We start from the raw sequence: 25,428 nt of genomic DNA, 5'->3' as shown, positions 1-25,428 counted from the left end.
CTAGTGGCAGCCACCCCTGGAGGGCCTGTCAGCATCAAAACCACATTGCAAAGAATGCTTTTACACTCCAAACCTTTCCACCAACATCCGGGTTCAGGGAAGCCTCTGCTTTGGCAACAGAAGGAGAGGCTCTAACTACCTTAAACCTCTGGCTCCACTGAGCCGTGCAAAAAAGAAACGTCTGGGACTGCCGGTTCATCAACCCTAGGTTTCGCTTTTTTGTCTCGCTTCTTGGGCCGAGCGGGACGTCGGGCATCCGGCGGCATTTTATAATTACAGCTTCCCAAACACTAACCTAGCACAGTCTAACCGTCTCTTAATGGTCGTTTGTTAAACCCACACACAAAAGCATCCAACTGTAGCAATCGTGCTCAGGCCCTAGTATACACAAGGTATGGTAATCCCTGAGGTATCTGTTTCCCAAGAAATACAGTTATTCACTTTTCTGACATCCAAATGTTCTAGCGGGGGTCAACCAACTCTGATTCGGTCTGAAACTCCGGTTTCGGAAATCCAACCTGCACTATCAGAAACTGCTTCTGCATCGCAAAAAGACTGAGGATATGGCGTCGGTCATAAGAACATCAGTCCAATCTGACGAAAGACTTTTTGCATTTCTCTGATCCAAGGGGGTTGGATCCAAGAGTCTGTTTTTCTTTTTCTTAGATGTGTCCGTGGAAACTGTAGGATCTGAAGAAGGTCTTTTCAAAGTTTTCTCTGAGGTCTTTGAAGAAACAAAAGAAAAGCTCAGACAGGAGTGTGGCAACATTTTAGATGTTTTTCCAGCTATGGCACTGAAAAAAGATGGCAAAACCCCATTTAAAATCAATGTTTTTGCATTCCACTAATGTTTAGGGGTTGAATGCATGACATACTGTGCACCTCTCTTGCAGGTGGAGGGGGCCAAGGTAATAAACACAGGGTGTGCGAGTCAGAGAGGGAATTCTTCTGACCGTACTTCGCACACTTTTTAAAACTCGCAGGGGCTTTTTCTTTTTCAGCCATGTTCACTAGAAGGGAAAATGGCTACAAACTACTTCAACAACAAGATTTAAAAAAAAAATAATATATATATATATAGACATTTTTTTTTAAACAGGAAGAGAAAGAGTGAATGGACTACCTACAACAGTAGTAAACACTATGATAAAAATGTATTAGGGTAAACGGAGAGAAAAGGAAGAAAGATACTAACAGTATCAAGAGTACTCTAGTATGAGAAAAAAAATGAATATCAAAAAAGAATATTGCTTTAAATAAAGATAAAACAAGTACTTATCTAGCCCAAAACTGAAGACAAATCACCACATCTTTCACCAAATGGCAGCAAATAAGATCTGAGGTAACAGGGAATGGTGCACTATGGGTAAGAGAAAAGCTCGAGAGTTCTACGTTGTCACTAGCTTACACAGATGGTGTCCACAAGTGCACCAAGGTACCAAACGAGACACAGGAAGAATAAAACACAACCACGTTTATACCACAAAATCCACAATTAAGCACTTTCATCGGGTGTAACACAAGATTTCTTCAGAGTTCAAATATACACCCTCCTATTTACAAATTAAATACTATTAACGAAGAATTAGGATCACATGTAGACCCCTAACCAATACAATTCAAACATACTGCTTTTACAATAGAAAACAGTAAACACTCTATAAATAAAAACAAATATACAGATGCAAATAATATTTGTTTGTGTCTTTCGGCTTTTCCTGGTTAGGGGTCGCCACAGCGGAACTCCGGTCCGCTAATGATTGGTAGTGGATTTTTACATACTGGGTTACCAGCCCTGACACACAACCTTCAACGAAGGCACGCCTCATTCACGTATGCCTCCACACAGAAGACCCTCTAGCTGAGAATCGAACGAGACAACGTCTTGCTATGAGGCGACAATGGTATTAAACACCTAAAAATGATCTAGCAGCATACAAGGCTTTTAATTTAAATATCCTACTAATGGATGTGTGTTCATTTATACCCAGGAATACTGTTACATTATATTGTAGTTGCCACCATAATTCAAGGATCTCCTCAAGTTCTTCCCGGGGTCACCTCTTGTCCTTAACCACCTTTTCTTAAGTCAAAGAATTTTAAATTGTGTCACAGATTACTGGATATATGCTTAAATAATGGATTACTAATATTATAATTCTTGACATCAAAAGTGTGCTGATAAATTCTTTCCCTGAAATGCCCAACAGTTTTTCCTATGTAGAAAGCACAAAACTGCTGACACTGTGCTACATATATAACCCCCTCTACCTGGCAGTTATAATTATCCTTAGAATATATATATTCATATAATTAATTTTATGCGTCACCCCCCTCCAGTATAAATCTGCACTGTCTGCAATGTCCATATTTATAAGTACCTAACCCCCTATGGGTACTACCATAATAATTACTTCCCATTCTACCACACATATCTTTAAAGGAAAGACCTTTTCTAAAAACAATAACGGGTTTTGTCCAATACACTAAGGGCATATACTTTATTTTGTTCATGTATATGCCCATTCCTACAAAGAATTCTTCTTATATCATCTTTCTCATTAGTATAGGGCGTAATAAATGCTTTACCCAAATTATCCATTTCACTTTCCCTGTTGTTTTCTTGTCTATTCATCACCCCTTCCATTAACAGGTGTGTATATATACATAAATGTCTTATTTTTCACTTCACTATACAACCTTCATCACTAATTCTGAAGGGTATGCCCTCCTATAAAACATTTGACAGAATATCTCACATTCTGCCTCAAAAGTATCATCCATCAGCACCATCCATGCTATTCTAATAAACTGTCCTTTAATCACCCCCCTCTTTTGATGGAAGGGATGATTGCTAAACATCCTATTAGAGTATGTGAGTTTCATATATATGTATGTATATATATATATATATATAGTTGATAAAAAAGAAAACGAAAAAAAACTTTTAAAACACAAAACCAAGTCACAGTAGCCACGAGTTAAGAACTGAAACACCTTTATTCCGCTAATTAGAATCAAGCGTTTTCGCTCCTATAAAGCTGGAGCTTCATCAGCATACAAAAGACAGCACTTCAAGTGATTTTTAAAACCTTCTAAAGTGACAGATGTTGATGTCACTTCCTGTATATACAAAAACATGCTTTAAATCTAAATCAGCATCTTTAAGAGTTTAAAATGATAAAACATCTTAGTTTAAAGAAGACCCTGTGCCCGTCTCATTGACAACATTATTGGGAAATACTTAAAGACTATACCACAAATTTGTAAAGACTCGTGGTCCTTTTTGAGTATGACAAATGAAGTTCAATTTAACAGCGACCTCAACTTTTTGACCATTGACGTGGTCGATTTATACATGTCCATTCCACACGAGGAGGCTGTGGAATGGATTGAACTTATGCTATTAGAAACTGGGGCCCCGAACAACGAAATTAGGTTAGTCACTACACTATTGGATATTGTCCTTTCTTATAATTTTTTTATCTTTGAGGATCAGTATTATATCCAAAAGAAAGGCATAGCAATGGGTTCCCCATGTGGGAGCAGCTTCGAAGATCAGTCTTTGTTTCTGGTTCTCAGTCTGGAGTGGTGTGTTTAGTGCACTAGGAGTCATGGATGCTGGAGGAAGAGAAGACACCATTTTTGAGAGAGTGGTTAATAGTACTGGCTTGCTTACATAGCTGATACAGGAGCTTACCCAGCAGAAGAGAATTTCCAGCACACACACCCTTATTCAGCAGTCGCAGGATGTTATGGAGAACTCTATTCCGCCAGGACAACGTATGTATGTCTTGGTTTCTGCTTCTATGACTACCACAAATTCTGGAGGGTCTGAGCAGCAACTTACAGATATGCCATTAAGGGAAAGGGTTGACAAGTCTTTTGAATTTAACAGTTTCATCGATGCTGCTAATTCATCCAAGGTAGTTGTGTTAAGTCATATCCAACAGTTGGACTTTTAAAGTGTTATAAGTTGCAGATTGAGAACTTGCATTTTAAGGAGTGTATGTGATTACATATCCTACTAAAGAGATTAAGGACTTTTAAATATCCCACTGGCCTTGTAAAAGATTCAGCGCTTCATAAGAAGTTGCTGGAACTTTTTGATGGGCAGGGCTTTGAATATCTAGAAGTACTGGTAAAATATAATGCACGTCAGACTGAACAGCTGAGGGCAGAGGCTACAGACTTAGATAATTTACTCAAGTCTGATTTGGCATTTGACTATCATCAATTGCAATACAAACAAGTGTTTACTTATACTAAGAAAATAACAGCAGATATTATGAAAAGGAAAAGTAACATAATCAGAAGGGATATGGATGAATCTAAAGAGGAGTGTGCTTACCCACTGCCAGTGGGTGGTGGTAGTTTTACTTGAATCCTAACACAATTGCACTTTATAAGCAGTTACATGACTGCATGGATCGTGCTATCCCAAACAGAACCAAGATGCTATCCTCCAAAAAAAGGAAGCCAATCTGGTGGTCCCCTGTCATAAACTGTACAACAGAAGGAAGAAACTGTTGCAAAAGAGAGTAAAATCCCATGAGTGGAGGAGATCCCTGGTCAGCCTCAGATACCCAAGATTCACAAGGATCTAAATAATCCATTATTTAGACCTATTGTGAATGGTAATAGATCTAAGACATACACACTTGCTAAATATTTTGATTTTAAATTGAAAAAGTATGTGGAAATGTTTGTACATATCTGTCGCGATTCCTAGGATTTTTTTAAGCAAATTTAAGCATGTAGGTTATAATCCCAATGCGATATTTTTGACTATAGTTGTGAATTTATATAACGTTATTCCTCATAGTACGGGTCTAGAATGGTTCCAAGATATTTTAGTGGAAAGTACTGATTTAAGTAACCATGACATTTGTGTGTGTGATGTCTTGATGGAAATTGTACTTAAGAACAATATCTTACTTGTTAATGGGGATTATTTTTGGCAAAGGAAAGGTGTGGTGACAGGGACAGCATGTGGCCCCACCTTTGCCAATATTGTACTTTTACAATGGGAGAAAAAAGTTTTTGTTTGAGGTACTTAAACCCCCTCCTTGGTCGTTCTATATGAGATTTTTAGATGATCGTTTTGTTTTATGGGCAGGTCCTAGATCAGAAATAGATAATTTTACATCATATTTAAATATGACTACGGATTTTCTTAAGTTCACCTTCACAGTAGATGACAATACGATTCTTGTTTAGATGTTAAGACTAATAGGGAAATGGGTTTATTCACTAGCCCTCTCTCTCCCTCTGTGTGTGTGTGTGTGTGTGTGTGTATGTATATATATATATATATATATATATATATATATATATATATATATATATATATATATATATATATATATATATATATATATAGGTCTTCTGTATAAGTTCGAAAATACACTTTTTCGAACTCGCACAGTAGACCCTGGGTTACGTGAAAGTGCACTTAATCGAAAGTGCACTTTCGCGAAACCCGCTTCAGCGAACGGGCTACATACTGCCGTTTAGTGCAGTAGTCATGGACCTTAGGGTTAGGGCGTGGGTAAGGGGATAGCTAGTAGGGCTATCCCCTTACCATGACCTGTGCCCTAACCCTAAGGTCTGTGACTACCGCAACAGTGGAGGACATGTAGCTATCCCCTTACCATGACCCGCACCCTAACCCTAAGGTCTGTCAGTTTTCCTACTGTCCTCCACTGTGGTGCGATATGTTCGTAGAAGCAGAATTCGCAAAAGTGCACTTTCAAATAAGTGCACTTTCTCATAACTGAGCGGTCTACTGCTCTTTTTCGAATACGTGGTATTCAATGAAAAGCAGTAGACCTATATATATATATATATATATATATATATATATATATATATATACATACACATATACATAGATAGATAGGAAACCCACATACTCTAATGAGATGTTACATTTTTCTAGCAATTATCCCTGCCATCAAAAGAGGGGGCGATTAAAAAACAGTTTATTAAACTAGCACTGATGGTGCTGATGAATGTTACTTTTGAGGCAGAATGTGAGATATGTCAAATGTTTTATAGGAGGGCATACCCTTCAGAATTAGTGATGGTGTATAGTGAAGTGAAAAATAAGACACACACACACACATATATATATATATATATATATATATATATATATATATACACACACAGACGCACATACATATACACACACACACACACACACACACACACACACACACACACACACACACACACACACACACCTGTTAATGGACGAGGTGATGAATAGACAAGAAAACAACAGAGAAAGCGAAATAGATAAGTTGGGTAAAGCATTTATTATGACCTATACTAATGAGAAAGATGGATTCTTCATAGGAATTGGCACATACTTGAACAAGATAAAGATATGCCCTTAGTGTTGAGCACAACACCTGTTTTTGTCTTTAGAAAAGCTCTCTCTCCTTTAAAGACATGTTTGACACAATGGGAAATAATTATGTTACTACCCACAGGAGGTTAGGTACTTATAAATGTGGACATTGCAGACAATACAAATTTATACTGGAGGGTGACAAATACAAAATTAATAATATGAATATATAATCTAAGGACCATTATAACTACCAGGTAGAGGGGGTTATTTATGTAGCATAGTGTCAGCAAACTTGTGCTTTCTACACGGGAAAAACTATTAAGCATTTCAGAGAGAGAATTTATTGGCACGCTTTTGATATCAAGAATTCTAATATGAATAATGCATTATTTAAGCATATATCCAGTATCGGTGATACAATTTTAAATTCTTTGTCTTAGAGAAGGTGGTTAAGGGCAACAGAGGTGGCCTTTGGGAAGAACTTGTGGAGATCTGGGAATTACGGTGGCAACTACAATGTAACGTTACAGCATTCTCAGGTATAAACAAACACATATGCATTAGTAGTATTACTTAAATTAAAAGCCTTATACGCTGCTTGATAATATTTAGGTGTTTAATAGTATTTGTATCTGTGCATTTGTTTTAATATTTGATTTTATTTATATAGTGTTTACTGTTTTCTATTGTAAAAGCAGTATATTTGAATTGTATTGGTTGGGGGTGTACATGTGATCCTAATTAATAGCACTTAATTTGTAAATAGGAGGGTATGTACTTGAACTCTGAAGACTGGTGTTACATGCAGATGAAAGCGCTTAGTTGTGGATTTTGTGGAATAAACGTGGTTGTGTTTTATTCTTCCTGTGTCGTTTGGTACCTTGGTGCACTTGTGGACATTTTGTAAGTCTTAGTTTCTGGTTCTTGGTTTTACAGAGAGTGAGTTAGATCCAATGTCTTGGATCTGAACACATCAGCTGAGGATGGAATGAAAACTGACATCAGATTATCTTTTTTTGACATCAAAAATCAGGGTACAGTCCCACTAAAAACTCCATCATATGGGGAAACTGTCTCCAAAGGAAATCTCCTCAAAAGGAGAATCAGGACTAATAGAAACCCCCTCCTCAGAACCACAATCCAAGGGAGATTTGGAAGGAATAGGCCAAGGATTCCTCATCAGATGAAACTTCCTTCCTAGGCCTCTTATGAAGAGGAGATGACCAAGGTACAGCAGGGACAGAAACCCCTTGGGAGGCTTCAAAGCCATAAGGGCAATGAACACACCCTGAGTGAAATCCTGTCATTCACACTGAGGATCCTTAGATGCAGATGAAATATTCTTAGTTCTCTGCTTCTATTTAAAAGGGACATCAGTCCTAAATATCTTTGGTTGCTCGGGCCCCTGCCAGCACCCAATAAGCATAATGTGAATCTCCTCCCTAACAAGGATCTGCGGAACACCCCTAGGTCCTTTGGAAATCATCAGCCACAGTTCTTCCTGAACATCTGGAATAGATGTCTCCAGAGCCTCCAGGAACGTGCAAGAAACCAGATCCAAACCGACCTCTGAAGCAGTAGTGGCAGAACAATCTGATTAAATAACCAGGAGGTCCGCCAGGTTTTCACCAGCCTCGAGAGAGACGTCCGGTGGAGGCAGTACAACCAAAGAATCCAGCAGGGTTTTCCTGGCCACCTTCTCTGTGGATGGCTGACTCACAGGCTGGGATGATCGAACCATAGTACATTGAACCAACAATGTAAGACGCTGATTCTCCAGGTAAACAGCTAAAGAGGAGAAATGACTACACAAGTTTTTAGGAACAAACACCTGACAAATTAGATAAGACGCATGGCTATGAGAAGTACCTAACCAAAACAAATACTGCTCGTGATGATCCTTACTGGGAATTTGTCTCCCACATTAGCATTTCCCCTTTCTGGATGAAATGAAAACAACCAAAAGTAAAAGAAGATAAGAAAAACCCCAAAGGGGCATTTATCTGAAAACTACAGCTTGGCAAACAGCAGACGAAAGAGCATTCAGACCCACGATTAGAGATGGCATTTAGACTGCAGGCAAAATTATTCTGAGGAAGGTACATCCATACATCACCTTTATGCCCTACGCTAAGCTCAAGGAGCATATGAGTGACATATGATGTCCAAATTACAACCTAAGGCTTTGGTATACTGGACAAATGTCAGGCTGCCCTAGGCAAGGAATCTCAACTGTAAGAAATACTTCAACAGTGATATGGAAGGACATCTACTGGTTCCAAACATTTAAGAATCTTCAGAGCCAAAACAGATACAAGTGTTGGATCCTGTTATCTCTTATGGGACTTCCCCATTTCAAATTTCTTTTTTTCTTCACGTTTCTATCCTGTCTTTCTTGAATACTTTGTCTTTCTACCTTTCCTTCTGTTTGTCCTTAGCTTTCTTGTCCTTCCCAGCATGGGAGGAAGAAGAAAAAGTAGATGGCATAGCAGACTCTGTCTAAGAAGGAACACCTTTTACAACCAACTTTCTCTCCTGGTTTGAACAGCCCAGCAGTTCAACTATGAGCAGGACTGGCACTGTTTTGAGATAGGTAGCACCCATGAAATCCCTCCCAGACAGGGAGCTTGTGCCCACACACTGTACACCTTTTAAACCATCAGGCATGACTCACAATTGAGACAAGAAGTGTAAAAAAAAAAAAAAAAAAAAAACTACCAGTACCAAGTCGTATTAAAGTTTTACTGTCTATGGAAAATGCACAGTACAGCTAGTCACATTGCTAAACTAACCTTATAACAAGAATAAACAGTTATCTAAGCACACTATACACAGTCCTACTCTGACTTGCTTTAAACCTACAAATCTATGTAACAATCCAAAGTTTAACTTTTAAACTAAATGGCTGGAGAGAACTTCTCTGAAGAGAAGGAAAACAAAAAAAATGCACTGAACTGAAAGGATACAGTTCACAGCAGCCCTTGAAAATGAGATATGAGGATTTCAGGGAATTATGGAAAGTAGAGGAGAAAGAGCCATGGAACCAAAAAGCAACGGGATTGGTGCAGAGGTCAGATCAGAGAACCCACAGATGAACTGGACAAAAATAGACGACACTGGATCATATATTAAAATGTACTTATTTATTTGTCTTTGTTTATCAGGAAAGTCTGACAAACAATGAGTACAAAGGTCGCACATAAAAACCAATCAGTAAAAACCAAAAGAAAAATCTAGCAAGGCTAGACAGAAAACTTTTGTAAAATCTTGCCATAACCATAGATGTCCTTCTCTTCCATGTTGCAGTATTCATACTGTGGGATTTCCTACCTCAGGCGACCCAATGTTGGCTCTTATACAAAAGCTTAATCCTGGCTGCTGTAGATGCGTAGGACGTCACACACAGGGCCAAAAACCAGGGACCATAAATGTGACGTCTGCACACACACACATACCTCAGAACTTGAAGCTGAGGATAAGGTGCACAAAAGAGCAAGTTAAGGCTAAGGAGCAAATTCAACTTATGTTTTTTTATGCAGAGGTTATTCTATGGATTCCATTATGGAATCCTTTGATAAATTCATGACCTCTGGGGAAAAACATTTTTTGCCAAGGAATAAATTTAAACAAAATAAAAAGGCATCAGTAGATGATATTTATTTTGTCACTACATATAATTTGGTAAGCCAAGAAATTTGGGATACAGTTAAATATTATTGGAAGTTTTTGCTGAAGGATAGAAAATTGGGTATTTTGCTCCCCTCTAGTCCTTTGGTGGCATATAAAAGGGGACAAAATTTGGGGGATATGTTGATAAGAGCATATTTTAGGCATCCTGCTGAACAGTTACATTTTCCAATAAGTAACTTTGGTACTTTTGCTTGTCGGTCTTGCAATATATGCCAATTTACTAGAATATCCTTCGACAGAATAAATAATAAAAAGCTTTACACCTAATAAACAATTTTCTTGTCACGCAGAGGGAATTATTTATTGCCTTAAATGTCCTTGTAATCTATTTTATATTGGAGAGACTAAGTGGAAATTTAAACTTAGATTACAGGAACATATTTGTGATATTAAGAGGGGTGCCACAGATAATTCTGTGGCTTTACATTTTTTACAAACCCATAACCAGAATATTGATTTGTTACAAGCTACTGTTTTAGAACAGATCTTTATTAAAAAAGGAAATCATAGATTGTTAAAAAATATGTTATTATATAAAGAATCTATTCTTATATTGAAATATAATACATTATTACCTTTTGGTTTAAATATGGAAATTAATTGGAAATATTTGATATAATAGGTTAGATATTGTGTGTTATATTTATATTATATTTTTGTATCTGTGGTATGGGTTTTTATTTATCAGGGAGTGCAGTTTCTTTAATACTTAATTATTTAATTGATTTATTATTAATTAAGTTATTTACACTGTGTATATAAGGGAATGCATCTTTACCATGAATTGTGTGCTCATTGAAGGCTGTGGTGACCGAGGTGCTAAGACATGTTTCAGTAATACATTTTCCAACTGGAATCATTGTTGTTTTTCATCGTATAGTCTTTAAGACTGGTTTTTGGTTGGTTTCCTAAGGAGCAAATGCCCCTGAAGGGCTATACAGACTAGCCTGTATGGAGTGGATACAGAGGTCAAAGATCAACCATCCAGTAGAGATGGAAAAAAAGGGGTATGGAGGGTGGAAAGGAATACTGCAACATGGAAGAGAAGGACATCTATGGTTATGGTAAGATTTTACAAATCTATTCTATGTCCTTCTATTCCGATGTTGCAGTATTCATACTGTAGGAGAGTACCAAAGCTAGAAGGAGTGAAAGGAGGGAGCAGAGGTACAGGATTCCAAGAATCCTTGCAGGATCCCCCTGGCAAATCCTGCTCTGGCCCTAAAGACCTGGTCTAGCTTGTAGTGTTTTGTGAAAGTGTGAACTGTAGACCAGGTAGCTGCTTCCATTATGGAGGCTGTGTCCAGCCCTCTAAGAAAGGCCTTGGAGGTAGCCATGCCTTTAGTGAAATGAGCCCTAACTCCTTGAGGCAACTGTTTGCCATGATGTGAGTAGCAAAACAGAATGGAATTCCTGATCCAAGAGGAAATGGTTTGTTTGGAGACTGCCTTACCCACAGCCCTAGGGTGGAAGGAGATGAAGAGTTGGTCATTTTCTGAAGGACTTGGTTTTGTCCAAGTAGAATCTCAGTTGTCTGTGTACAGCTAGGGAATGAAGGATCCTCTCTGCGGTATTAGATGGAGAGGGGAAGAAGGTAGTTAAGTGAATGGACTGGTTTAATGATAGTTTGTTCACCACTTTGGGCATGAAGAAAGGGTTTGTGCGCAAGGTCATACTGTCATTGTGGAAGGTGGTGTAAGGAGGACAAGCCATGAGGGCCTGTAGTTCAGACACACTTCTAGCGGCGGCAATGGCCACTGAAAGAATGGTTTTCCATGTGCACATTTGCAGAGGAGCTGTGCTGCTGGATCAAAGGGAGGTAAGGTGAGCTTTTCCAGCACAAAACTGAAGTCCCAGGGAGGAGGGATGGGTTTTCTTGGTGTTCTGATATGTAAGACCCCTCTCAGGAAAAGGTTAAAGTCCAGTCTGGAATGCAGTGGTGGCTGTAAAGGCATGCAGGCTGAAATTGCAGAAAGGTGGACTTTCACTGAAGAATTTGCTAGTCCCTCCTTAATGAGCTCACATATATAGATAAGGACAAGTGAGGGATCCGCATGAAAAGGATCCCTGTCCTTAAGGGAACACCATATTGAGAATCTTTGCCATTTAGACAAATAGTTTTTCCTAGTAGCTGGTTTCCTGGCCTCCCTCAGGCCTGAGAGCACGTCCTCTAATTAGTGTTGTCTGAAAGATATCAGAAGTTGATCACCCATGGAGTTAGGTACAGCAGAGACAGCGGAGGGTGAAAGAGAGTTCCCCTTTTGTTGCATTAGTAGGTCCACCTTGTGGGGTAACGCGGTGATTGCCCTTGACTAGGGAGTGAAGGGGAAGCAGTGTTGCCTTGGCCAACAGGGGGTCAACCAACAAGATTTTTGGTCGTTCCTTCTTGATTTTCAGAAGGACCTTTTGTATTAGAGGGAAGAGAGGGAAAATGTACAAGAACATTCCCTTCCATGGAAAGCTGAAGGCATTCACTCTCTAGGCTAGAGGAGTGTAATCCCTGGTACAGAATGTGTGTAGTTGTCTGTTCTGGGGGGAGGCAAACAGATCCACTTGAGGTGTGCCCCACTGGTAGACGATGTCTAGGAAGGTATCCCTGTGCAATATCCATTCGTGTTGTACAGAGAATGTTCTGCTGAGCAAGTCTGCTTGTTTCTTTTCCTGAGAGGGGATGCAAGAGGCCTGTAGGAGAAGGTTGTGGTTGGCTGCCAGATACCAGATTTGTAGGATTATCCGGCATAACTGGTAAGCCTTTGTCCCTCCCTTGTTTGTTTAGGTACCACATGACAGCTGTGTTGTCTGTCACAATGTGGAGCAACCTTGGTTGCAAGGTGGGAAGGAAAGCTTTTAGAGTCAGCAAGACAGCAGTCATTTCTCTGACACTGATATGTTGCTTTTGCTGGACAGGGGTCCAACACTGTTGTACTCAAATTCTGTAACGTTACCCCCCACCCTAGGTCTTATGCATCGGTGTGCATGGATTGGTTGGTGGTGGTGAGTTGTAGAGGAATGTCCTGGTTCTGTAAAATTTGCTGAATCCACCAGTGTAGTTCTGTTTTCAGGCAGGGCAAAAGGGAGATAAGTTTACCTAGTGAATGTTGGCTCTGAGACCACACATTCTTTAGGTACCATTGGAATTTTCTCATGTGCATACTTGCTAATGGGAACATGGGAATAGTGGCTGCCATGAGACCTAGAACATGCAGAAATTGTCTTGCAGATAGGTGAGATACTCAAAATAGGTTTTGAAAATGGGAGGAGGGAGATTGCACTTTGTTTGGTGAACTTGAGATGGGTCTGTAGGGTGGATTTTGACTCTGCCAGAATGAAAATGTCGTCCAGGTAAGGGTAGATTTGGACTCTCTTGGTTCTGCAATAGGCAATGGTTGGGGCCAAGCACTTTGTAAAAACTCTGGGGGCCGAGAACAAACCAAAGGACAAGGCTGTAAACTGAAAGCATGAAGAGTGGCCAGTAAAGCTCAGAAACTTCCTGTGGGATGGTCTGATAGAAATGAGCAGGTATGCATCCTTTAGGTCCAGAATGACCATGAAAGCTTGGGAGGGAATGATGGGTAGAAGGGTTTGAAGGGAGAGCATCCTGAAGGAGGGAACCTTCAGAAATAGGTTGAGATAATGACTCTCAAAGGGCCATCCTTTTTTGGAACTAAGAACAGATGGGACTAAAAGTCTTGTCCTTCCTGTCCGGAGGGAACTGGTTCTAAAGTTTCTTGACTTAATTCTTTCAAAATGGGAGAGAATAGATGAAGCTGATTTTTTGGAGGAAAAGGAATTCTTTTTGGTTTTGGTCTTTCCTTCCCAGGATAGGACATTTCCTTTTTGGATGAAGGAAAGAACCCAAAGATCTGCAGTGATGGATTTCCAGAAGGGAAGACAGTGGGTAAAGTGAGCAAACAGAGGCAGTTGAGCAGGACAGTCATGCTTTAGAGGAGCCCCCTCTGTCTGGAAAGGGCTGTTTGGATGGGGGCTGAGAGAGTTGGGGGGGGGTCTTGAGTAAGGCTGTCTCCTGGATGCCATACAAGGCCTTTAGGAGGAAGGGCGTGACGCTGAAGGAGTCCTTCTGATAAAGGATGTTTTTGCTGGGTAGCTCCTATAATATCTAGGGAAGGGGGACATCAGCAGATGCTTATTGTCCTGCAGTTCTTTGCTTTTCTCTTGCAAGTTTTTGTAACGTTCTGCCGAGTCTTTCCCAAATAAAAGGTTGTGGTCCAGAGGAGCATCCATGACTTTGGATTTAAAATCTTCGGGTAGAGCTTGCAGGCGAAGCCAGGAGTATCTGTGTAAGGCAGATGCAAAGGCAGCCGACCTTGGCTGAAGCCTCTGCTGCATCATAATTGCACCTGACAGAGTGTATGGCTATTTGTGTAGCTAGAGACAGTTTCGATGCAATGTCAGCTTTGGTGGGACAGTCTGGGGTAGAAGCCTGGGACGCAAGGTCCAGGGCGTATTTAACCATGTGGGTTTGGTAATTGATAGCCCAGGGCAGAGGAGGTGTATACCTTCTTAACCATTCTCTCCATGTTTATTCCGGTCTTTATCTGTTAATTCTCAGCTAGCGCATCTTCTGTGAGACATGCATGAATGGGCTTACCTTCGTTGAAGGTTGTGCGTCAGAGCTGGAAACTCGGCACGTAAAAATCTACTGCCAATCATTAGCAGACCGGAGTTCCACTGTGGCGACCCCTAACCGGGAAAAGTCGAAAGAAACAACATCTGTTAGCAAAAGTGAAGCAGAGGGTAACTGCCTAGACTGTCTTGTCTGGAGACACAGCAATAACTCCTGGGTCAGCCAGGGGAGGTTTCACCACACATTTCTGTTCATCAGGCACTTTGCAAAATCTATCCAGCCTTTTAGGGGCAGGAGTTTGGGAATCTGGGTTCTTGGAGACAGAGTTAAAGGCATCCAGGAAAGCTGGAAGCACAGGTGGAACAGCTGAAGGGTATGGTGATTCAAGTTGCAAAAGTTCAAAATATCTTTTCTAGGTATCTGACATTAAGGCAATATCCCACTTGAAGTACTCTCTCATTTTTTAATAGTTTCCCCCAAAGGTAATGTCCTCTAGTGGGGAATCTCCTTCAACAGAGTCTTCGTCTGGAGAGTAATAATCCTCCGGTGAAGCAATTTGAGACACACAGGAAATAGATTCCTCAGAAGAAGAGTAGGACTGCTCTGGTTCTTCTTTTCTCTCTGATGAGCAGTGGTTAAAGGTAGGGAGGAAGCAGAGGCTGGCCTGGTGCTCAGCACAGGAATGTTGGTAGGTGCAGGGCCTGAGTGCCTAAGGGCCATAAAGGCCTGCATTACAGAGTTGGTAAACAACTGCCAATCTGGACTTCCTTGAGGCGTAGGGCTGAAGTGTTTAGTCTTTTTTTTTCTTTGTTGGAGTGAGCTTAGGGGTAGGCTTAGAGACACAGGCCTGGGCTGGAGCATGAGAAGTCATGGTCAGCCGACCAAGTGTTGGTTCCCCCTCGACGTCTGTTATGGCAGGCATCTGGATAAACTTCGCGGACATGCTTTCCGTGGCTGCAGAAACAGCCTCTTCCAGAGGAACCATCGAAGCTGAGGTAGTAATCGGGTGTCTCCCAGACCCTATATTGGTAGCCGGCAGGACATCCGATGACAGAGCGGCATCGGGGGAAGGTCTGGAAACCTTGGTCTTCTTTCTCGGTTGTTCGGTTTGGGCAGCCAACTCAGGATCCATCTTGAAAGTGAGGGGTTTTAGTCTTTGATTTTCTAAATACAAGTTAAATGCAGCCAGTCAGCTGTGTAGGGTCTTTGGCATGAAAGACTGACAAATAGGGCAGGCCTTATGGTCGTGCTCCTTTCCTAAGTAAAACACACACCGGTTGACAGAGTCTTTGTGCGGTATCTGACACCAGCAGTTACATTTGCTCTTTTTCTCAAACATCGGCTAAAGGGTAATCTACAGCAACCAAACTGAAGCATACATAAGAGAAGAAATCCCCAACGGGGTACTTATCTTTAGAAGTCTTCAGCCGTAGGAGCAAAGAGGTTGAAGTAATGCCGTCTGTGGCTGAAAAGTTCTGAGGTCTGTGCATGCAAATGTCACATTTATGGTCCCTGGTTTATGGTCCAACTTGTGACATTCCACATGCCTACAGCAGCCAGGTTTAAGCTTTTGTATAAGAGCCGACATCTGATCGCCTGAGGTGGGAAATCCCACAGTATGAATACTGCAACATAGGAATAGAAGGAGATCCCATGTTGCCTCTAATACAAGACATTTATTGACTCGCACAGTGGATAGTCTAGCCTTGCTACATTTTTTTTTTTTTTTTTTACTGACAGTTTTTTTCTGCGTGACCTTTTTACTCATTGATTTAGTCTGTTGTTCGGGATATTTTGCAAACACCCTAATGGTTATGGATCTCAGCTGGGTACAACAAACCTGTGTTTCTAATGGTTAGCCAAACATTCCACTTATGCTGTGCTGATGATGCTATAAGAAGGCTGAAACATGCATGTCCACAGCTAGTGGGGCTTGACTTTAGTGGCCTGAATTTGTCCACAGACTTAAAAAGAAAAAGTCATGGGTATTCAGAATTGCCATACAGCTAAAACACCCAACGTCTTTACAGGGCCATTTGCATATATCCCATGTTGCCTCTAATACAAGAGGTTTAAGGAATCACACTGTGGATAAGTCTAGCCTTGATAGATTTTTCTTTAGAAAAGTCTGACTGGGTAATATTTATTTTCAGAGGAGCTCTGGGAAGCAAAGCTCCATTTGCTACTTTGCATTATAGTATACTAAGTTTCAGTTAAACTCCAATGGCAAAAGAAACACACCAGACTCCTCCAGCAGAACACAACTGAAATGAAAAGACTGGAAACAGCACAGCTGAATAAACAAGTATAGTTCAATTTCCAAGTACTTTCACCTTCAGTAAAGGCATCATCAGAAATAAAAACAGAACAAAGGAAGCACATCTGTTTAAGTATACCTCTCAAAAGGTATTTAACCAATAAAACCCATTATCTAGAACAAGTGTAGCAGCATTTAAAGTGATCGTGCATATATACAAAGCACAAACACACATAAAAACACATAAAACTTAGTATTGTGCTACTTAAGACAGTAAAAGTACTTAAACACTTATTTTAATTTAGCAGCTCTTGCTTTTAAAATGCAGTTAAGAGATAACGCCTCATTTAATCCAGGTTTATTAGTTGCATTTAACCAGATCTGCCAGTTTAATTTCTTCTGTTCTAATAACAGTTCACTATCTTCCCGCTCTGTCCAACATACAAACCCTGTCAATAATGAAACAAGAAATCTCCTGAAACCTGGACAGTACATAGTATGTTTAAAAAAAGCATTTGTAGATTTGGATTTTTTTTTTATATCAAACATGTTCATAAATCCTTTTGCTTAGCCTTCTAGTGGTTTTACCTATACAGAATGCAGAGCAAACTGAACATGTAAGCAAGGTAAACAACCATATTCGTATTACTATCATATACTCCCAGACATGAGAGAGTCTTGTCATGTCCAACAACAACTACATGGTTACATACATACATGCTGCTTGGTTAAATACCTTTTGAGAAGTATACTTAAATAGATTTGCTGCCTGTGTACAGTCCACTCCACAACACACTTTTTCTCTAACTATTTAACAACTGTGAATCGCTACAACGCAGAAAGGGAAAAAAAAACCTCGACAACCAATGAAAAGACATACTAGTGTCACGTGCAGACATTTTGTTTGAAGGACTCCATGCTGTCTATATTGGTGGAATTAAATTCACTTTAGCCCTGAAGTAGCAAGGCAAGGGAGACGTTTCCCTTCTAGGATAGTAAAGGAAAGGTAAAGGGCCGGGCTCTTTTATGAGGTTTCCTTGGTAAAACTGAGTACTGTTACTGTAAAAGTTCAGGAGTTCTAATTTCCAGCAAGGGCTAATGCTTAAATACCTCCAGCCATGTATTATATTGTCTGATAAATTCAGACTTTGATGCTAATGTGTTTTAATAAGTACCACCACATCATTATTTTTTTAATTTTAATTTTTTTTTTTTTTTACTTAACGTGCATAAGGTTTAAATTATTACAAGATTTAGTAAGCAGGGCAGCACCAGCTCGAATATGACACTGAAAGGATGGGGGAAGGGATTTGAATTTGTTAACATTTTATTTATTTATTTTTATTTGACATCTGTTAACCAGGTTGTTCTGACTGGGCAAGATGCCCTTTTTCAGCAAAGACCCAAGGAGAAAAGCTCCATTACAAAGCTTAAAAAATACAGTGATAAATACATGTATACCAATACACTGTTTTACACCAAAATAAACCTCACCGATACTATCTGATAACAGGTATACAGTCAAAGTTTGGGATGAAACTATCATTTTTTGTTTTGTTTGGATCCCTTGTGTGTTGGCTTAATAAAGGATTTTCAACTGGAAACAGACCATCTACCCTGCCTGGATTACATCTGAATACCTACTAGAGTTAATTCTGTATTATAATAATAATATTTCAAAATAAGTTTTTATTTTTTGATTCAGGACATTTTTAAGTTCGCTACTTCTAACATTTTCTGATTTATTTTCTGATTTTTAATATATAGTGATTAACTAGACATACAGGACTTGAAAAAACTTCCACACAGAGAAGTTAGAGATACAAAGACATTTATGTCAGTCACAGTAGTATCATGGAGGCTCTGAAGTCATATAATAGACCAGACAACTCCGTTTCTGAGAGTTGCTACAGTAAATGCGTTAACCTCACAAAAGCTTGTAGATGGTGGCAGGTCTCCAGCATCTGGTATTCAAGATTTATTTATTTATTTTAATTCTGCCCTCTTGTAGACAATTCCCTTAGCTTTCTCAGTTCTGCTGGTTTAAACTGTTTAACAAAAAAAAAAAAAAGATGTAGATTTTTAATTCCTCCAAAGACTTGCAACAGTTTTCTCTTAGAAATGTATTCAGTGCCTTAAGCCTTCCTAACTATGTAACCTGCATGACTTTGACTTTACTATACTGCTCAGTATTCCAACATTATGGCTTGCATCCCAAGAAAATCAATACTGCGTCACAATCTTTAGAAGCCACCTTACTCGCTGACACAGAAACCATTCTACTGTCTTTTATCTGTACTACAGCAAACAAATTCAGAAACACTAAACAATGAAATGAGTGTTGTAAGAAAAAAAAGTCATCAAAGAATGAGCCATTATACAGCAAAATTTCTAACCACAATGACTAAGGGAATTAAGGCACTTAAAATTGTGAGAAGCACTAAGAAAAACAAAGTAAAGCAGCAATTATACAGGAGAAAGTCTCATGCCTCCTGTGACAGTATCTTAAGCACATGCAAAATCTGTGTTGGTTCCTTACAGGGAAATATACTATTTGGAAGAACTGCAAAAGGGAAACGTGGGTACACCCAAATGTTTCGATTCCATTACAGTAATCCTCCCCAAAGACAGTAACTGTTGCTCTGCCTTTTACCACCTTAACCACCAGTAACGCCTTTCGTTTAACTAGGACTGCAAGAGATAAAATTAACGAATTCAAGCTGGTGACGGGGGAGAAACCAGAAATGGTTTACAATCATTATGTCACTTCACAGGTAGTTGATGCAGGAATATGGTCAATGCACCTCTGCAAAAGTCAGAATGCCAAATTTGGGCATAACTGACAAATACCAAACACTAAACTCCCTACAGCTCCCGACCCAGGAACAAACATTACCATGGGTCCAGGAGGAGGGCAAGCCAGGACATCCGGGAATGATGGAGTTCAACATTCCATCGTTCAGGACACAGGGCAGGTGGATTCGACCACCTGCGAAACGACAATGATAATAAACCACCAGAAATACTTGCTACAGACAAATAATGACAACATAACTTCACTTGCAAAAGGCCCTGTGGCTAGTCATTACATGAAAAATATAAATGTATGACTATATAATTGCTTTTAATATGCTATATACAATACCTTTTCATCAGTCTTGAGAGCTGGTTTTGGAGGCTGGGGTTGAGGAACCAAAAATCCCAGGAGTTCTAACATTCTTTCTGCTGCATTACGTTTAGCAGCCTTCTTGTTGGATCCCATCCCCTCAGCACTTTGCACCCCAACTTTTACCTACATGAAATAACATTTAAAAGGTAAATGTGTACAGAAGGAACAACTTTATTGTTTTCTCTTCAGCTCTACTGCAATACATGCATCATTCTACTAACTACTAATTTTGTATTCACTGTTGTGGAATGAAGATACTTCTATTATGTTTTCCCTGCAGGTTCTCATCCACTTCTACAGAATTTGTGCACTAGGTTTTTGTTTTCTTTACCAGACATAACCGGACATGCAAAAACTCACTATATCAGCTGATTTTTCAGTGGACATTGTGCAGTGGCTAGTTGTTTGGATTCTCTTTCCAGTTGTCAAATTGATTTGCTTTCTCCTCTAGTTTTGTGCTCCCATACTTGAAATGCATCCCCCAAAAAGTACAGTTTTGTACCTACCATAAATGTAGATGTTTGAGTGTATTCATTGCTGCAGTCATTACACTTGGGCTATCCTGCCGTCAGGTGGTCCTGCAGTCTGCCATAGTTCCAAAGTCTTGGTCCGGCGTAGGTTGCAGTCGCCTCTTCCCTGACGTTAGTACGCCAGGGGTATATATGATGCAACCAACGCCATTTTCTTCAGTTTTTCTTGCCCCAGATGTCAGGTGCCCCCAAATAGGTAGGCAATACATTTTGGTAATAAAACATACATAAACAATAAAAACAATACCTTCAGTTACAAGCAAATATACCACATAGGTTGTATTGTGTAGAAAGGTATAGATAAGTCCCAGCTAAGAAAGAGGGGATGGAGGGTGGGTAACCTGGACTGCAGCAGTGAATACACTCGAACACCTACATTTATGGTAGGTACAAAACTGTACTATGTTCATCGCGTTTCACTGCTGCAGTCATTACACTTGGGTTGAATCCCAAAGCTGAGTTTGGGTGGCTGGGTCTATAAAGGATTTGGTGTCGCTATGAGGCCTTGCAGCACTGCAGTGGCAAAGCCAGTTCTGGATTTAGAGTAAAGAGGCAAGTGGTAATGCTTGGTAAAGGTGTACACTAAACTCCAAGTTGCAGCTTCCAAAATATCCTTGGTAGGTACCCCTCTTAAGGTAGGCAGTTGAAGTGGCTGTTGCCCTGGTGGAATGTGGCCTAATGTTGCTAGGTATAGTTTTTCCATGCTATGTGTAGCAGAAACAGATAGTGTCCTATCCACTTTGAAATGGTCTGCTTAGAAATAGCCTTTCCCTGTGATCCTGTAGCATATGCTACAAACAATTGCTCAGTTTTCCTGAAAGCTTTTGTTTTGTCCAAGTAGAAGTGTAACTGCCTGTGTATGTCCAATGAGTGCAGGAGTCTCTCCCCTTTATTCCGGGGATTTGGATAAAATGTTGGCAAGTGAATAGTTTGGTTAAGAGCCACACTGGATACCACCTTTGGCATACATGTAGGGTTTGTTCTTAAGGAAATCCTGTCCTGATGAAAAATGATGGAAAGGTCCACTGCCATTAGTGCCTGTAACTCTGAGACTCTTCATGCTGAGGTGAGGTTATTGCCAGAAGTACAGCAGTTTTCCATGACAAATTTTAATTCTGCTGAATTGGCTGGCTCAAAAGGAGGTAAGGTTAGTTTTTCCAAGACAAAGTTGAGGTCCCAAGTTGGTGTTGGTGCTCTGCGGGGCAGTCTTATGTTTTTAGCCCCTCTGAGGTACTGTTTTAATAATGGATGAGAGAAAATCGGAGGATCCATGTTGCAATGAGCCGAAATGGCAGAGGTGTGGATCTTAATGGATGACAAGGATAGGCCTTTGTCCAGCATCTCAGTTAAGTATTGTAATATCTGAGGAATATTTGGAACAAGAGGGTCAAAGCTTTGAGCCTGGTTCCAGGCGCAGAATTTCTTCCACTTTTCTGAAAAGGATTTCCTGGTGCTGGGCCTCCTGGCCTCCAAAATGACATCCATAACAGCTTTAGAGAGAGGTGTTGGTTGCTTGGCTAAGTAATCTGACATGCAGCCAGGTTTAAGGTTTTGAGCTGGCTGTGCAGGATCTGACTGTTTTGCTGTGTCAGAAGATGAGGAATTTGAGGTAAAATCCATGCTGGGCCTTGAGCCAAGTTCTTTAAGATTGGGTACCAGTGCTGGCATGGCCAGTCTGGGGCAATCAGGATAATTGTTGGCCTTTCTTGTCTGGCTTTTAGGAGTACCTTTGACAGGAGAGGCGGTGGTGGGAAGGCATACATTTTTAGGATTTTCCAGCTGAACGAGAGAGCATCCACTTTCCATGCTTGTGTGTGTTAAGTCCTTGTGCAGAATTTCTGTAGTTGGCAGTTCAGAGGGGAGGCAAAAAGATCTATGTCTGGGTGTCCCCATTTTTGTGTTATCATGCTGAATACTTGTGGATTTAATTTCCACTCGTGAGGATCCATGATGTTTCTGCTTAAGTCGTCTGCCAGAGTATTTTTCTTTCCTGGCAAGAATTGTGCTTGCGGATGAACTTGATAGGTCAGTGCTGTGTTCCACAAAGTCATGGCTTGTCTGCAGAGGGGATAGGAATGAGTGCCCCCTTGCTTATTTATGTACCACATAACTGTGGTTTTGTCCGTCTTTAGCAATAGTTGTCCTGGATGCTGAAGGTCCTTGAAAGCTGCTAGGGCATGTTGTACAGCTAGCATCTCTTTTTGATTGATGTGAAGATGCATTTGTTCTGCAGCCCACTTGCCCTGAATACATTTTCCTGCCATGTGTGCTCCCCAGGCGTAATCCGAAGCATCTGTTGTTAGTGTCTGCCTGGCTGTAGGTAAAGTGAAAGGCTGTCCCTTGTTGTGGTGACATGCCTGTGCCCACCATCGAAACTCCTGTTGTAGGCAGGGAATAAGTGGTATCACTGTTTCCAAACTGTGACAGCGCTGAGTCCAAACACTTTTTAGGTACCATTGTAATTTCATCTGCAGTCTGGCATATGGTATTTAGTAGTATGCAGGATGCCATGAACCCCAAGGCCTGCAGAATTTTTCTTGCAGAGAATTGGGTTTTTGTTGCCATCAATTGAAAGTACTGAGTTAGTTGTTTTTGCTTGTCTGGCGTGAGATGAGCCATTTGGCCCGTTGTATTTAAGCTGGCACCCAGGAATATTATCTCTTGTGAGGGCACTAGTTTTGACTTATTTTCGTTTACTGTGTACCCTAGGCAAATTAGCAACCTTTTTACAAACGCCAGATGCTTTAGAAGAATGTCCTTGCTCTCTGCTTGAATAAGGCAGTCATCCAAGTAGGGATATATTTGAATTCCTTTTTGTCTACAAAATGCAATTACTGGTGCCAGGCATTTTGTGAAGGCCCTAGGCACAGTAGATATGCCAAAGGGCAGTGCAGAGAATTGGTAATGCATTGTGCCAGCTATGAATCTGAGGTTCCTTCTGCAATTTTGTCCGATTGGGACATGCAGGTATGCCTCTTTGAGGTCCAATGTAACTAGCCAAGCCTTCTTGCCCAGCATGGGAAGAAGTTGCTGTAGTGTCAACATTTTGAATTTCAGAACATCCAGGTAAGTATTTAGAGTAGAGAGGTCCAGTATGGGTCTCCAGGCTTTGTCCTTTCTGGGGACCAAGAAAAGTCTTGAGTAAAATCCTTGTCCTTTTTCCTGTTGTGGCACTTTTTGAATAGCTCTCATGTCCATGAGGGCTGTGATTTGTTTTTGTGCCTCTGCCCATTGATTTTGTGGCAGGTCTGGCATTCCTTTTGGCCTTGGTAGAGTGCGAAAGTGGAACCTGTAACCTTGAGACACAATATCCAGAACCCATTTGTCTTGGGTGATTAAATGCCAATTTTGTGAAAAAAGAGCTAGTTTTCCCCCTAAGGGAGCTGCCAAAAGGTAAGTGCTTGGCATGTGAAGGGGAAGTCACTGGGACTGTTTCCTATAAGGTTGTGACTTGTCTTCTCCTCCTTTTGGTGTTGAAGTACCCCACTGTCGTGGTCTGTAAGAGCCTTGGGGCTGAGATCTCCCTCTTGGGCGTCTGTATCTGCCTCTTTGTGGTCTGACCCTGGAAAGGACCAATTTTTAGGAAGCCAATTTCTGCTGAATTGAGGTGGCTGTACATGTAAGAAATCCTTCACGGTTTGCCTAGATTTTGCCTTATCCTCCATTTTCTTTAATACCTCTTCTGCTTTAACACCAAACAAAATATCATGCTGTAAAGGAGCATCCAATAATTTTGCCTTAACATGACCGGGTAAACCTTGTTCTTTTAACCAAGCATGCCTTCGAATCACAGATCCAGTAACTGCGGCTCTACAAGAAGCCTCTAATGAATCAAAACCACATTGCAGAGTATGTTTTCCCACTTGTTCAGCTGCATGCAATAAATCCTGCAATTCCTTATAGTCAGAAGACTTTCTGAGCTTGTAAGCATTTTCTGTTTTAACAGAGACATTAAATATTGTTGGTATTTAAGCATGTGGAACTGGCAATTTAAAGCCCTTACTGCTAAAGTTGCAGAAGTGTAAACTTTCTTCTCCCATCTATCTAATGCTCTAGAATCCCTGTTAGAGGGAACTGGATTTTTAGCAGTGGAAGACTTTACCCCTTTGGGACGCTGGGAAATAGTTTCTGGGTCAGCAGCAGGGTTTTATAAAGAAATTTGATAGAGTCAGGGACTCTGCATTACCTATCTGGTTTGACTGGTGCTGGGGGCAAAGAATCAGGGGTTAAACTGGATTCAGAGAACACATCATCCACAATATCCAACACAGGTAGAATAGCCAGGGGCCTGTGTTGAGGCAATAAAAGAAAATCTCTGAGCTTTTTCTTGGATTTTGAATAATCCTGGCTCTCTCAATGGAAATGCTCCCTCATGGTATGTAAAGTTTCCTCAAAAGAGTAATCCTCAGGAGGAGAGGCTGAAGGGATTGATTCATCTGCATCAGAGTCCTCATAAGGGGGGTAAAGAGTATCCCTGGTCTGAAGAGGAATCAGAGGAAATGGAAACCTGGTCAGAGGAATCATAGTCTGTATCCTGCCTAGGCCTTTTATCAGGAGGGGGATGGGAACCCCTGATCAGAGTAATTAGGTCTTCGGCCATTTTGAGCATCTGTTTTTTAGGCATGGAGGCCTGTCCAGGTGAATGCTGTACTTGTTTCTTTGTCTTTAATGGAGTTTTAGGCTTGGTTGTTGTTTTGATGGTAAGCTGTGAAGGTCTGAAAACACCCTCAGAAGCCGAAGCCTGCTCTGCGGCACCTGACCCATCTGAGGGGTTAATTTCCGTAGACCCAATACCTTGAGTTTCCAGAGGCCTAGTGATCTCCACGTGGGAGTCGG

The 25,428-nt window shown here is 40.6% G+C and overlaps 1 protein-coding gene across 4 annotated transcripts in view; it reads right to left on the bottom strand.

The window, feature by feature from the left end:
* The window catches only part of STAU1 (staufen double-stranded RNA binding protein 1), a 2,205,075-nt gene that overhangs the window by 574,354 nt on the left and 1,605,293 nt on the right, over positions 1–25,428 (bottom strand). For 2 of the 4 annotated variants that reach the window (XM_044089934.1, XM_044089933.1), the window contains one exon: positions 20,039–20,185. The exons of the other annotated variants lie outside the window; for them this stretch is intronic. In XM_044089934.1, coding sequence (XP_043945869.1) covers positions 20,039–20,185 — 147 coding nt within the window. The remainder of the gene's footprint in view (positions 1–20,038; positions 20,186–25,428) is intronic. 4 annotated transcript variants of the gene reach the window in all.

Source organism: Protopterus annectens, chromosome 12.part0 (genome assembly GCF_019279795.1).
Source record: "Protopterus annectens isolate FY-2018-M chromosome 12.part0, PAN1.0, whole genome shotgun sequence".
Taxonomy (NCBI): Eukaryota; Metazoa; Chordata; order Ceratodontiformes; family Protopteridae; genus Protopterus; species Protopterus annectens.
The sequence above is the reverse complement of the archived record's forward strand: the minus strand, read 5'-3'. Positions and strand labels throughout refer to the sequence as shown.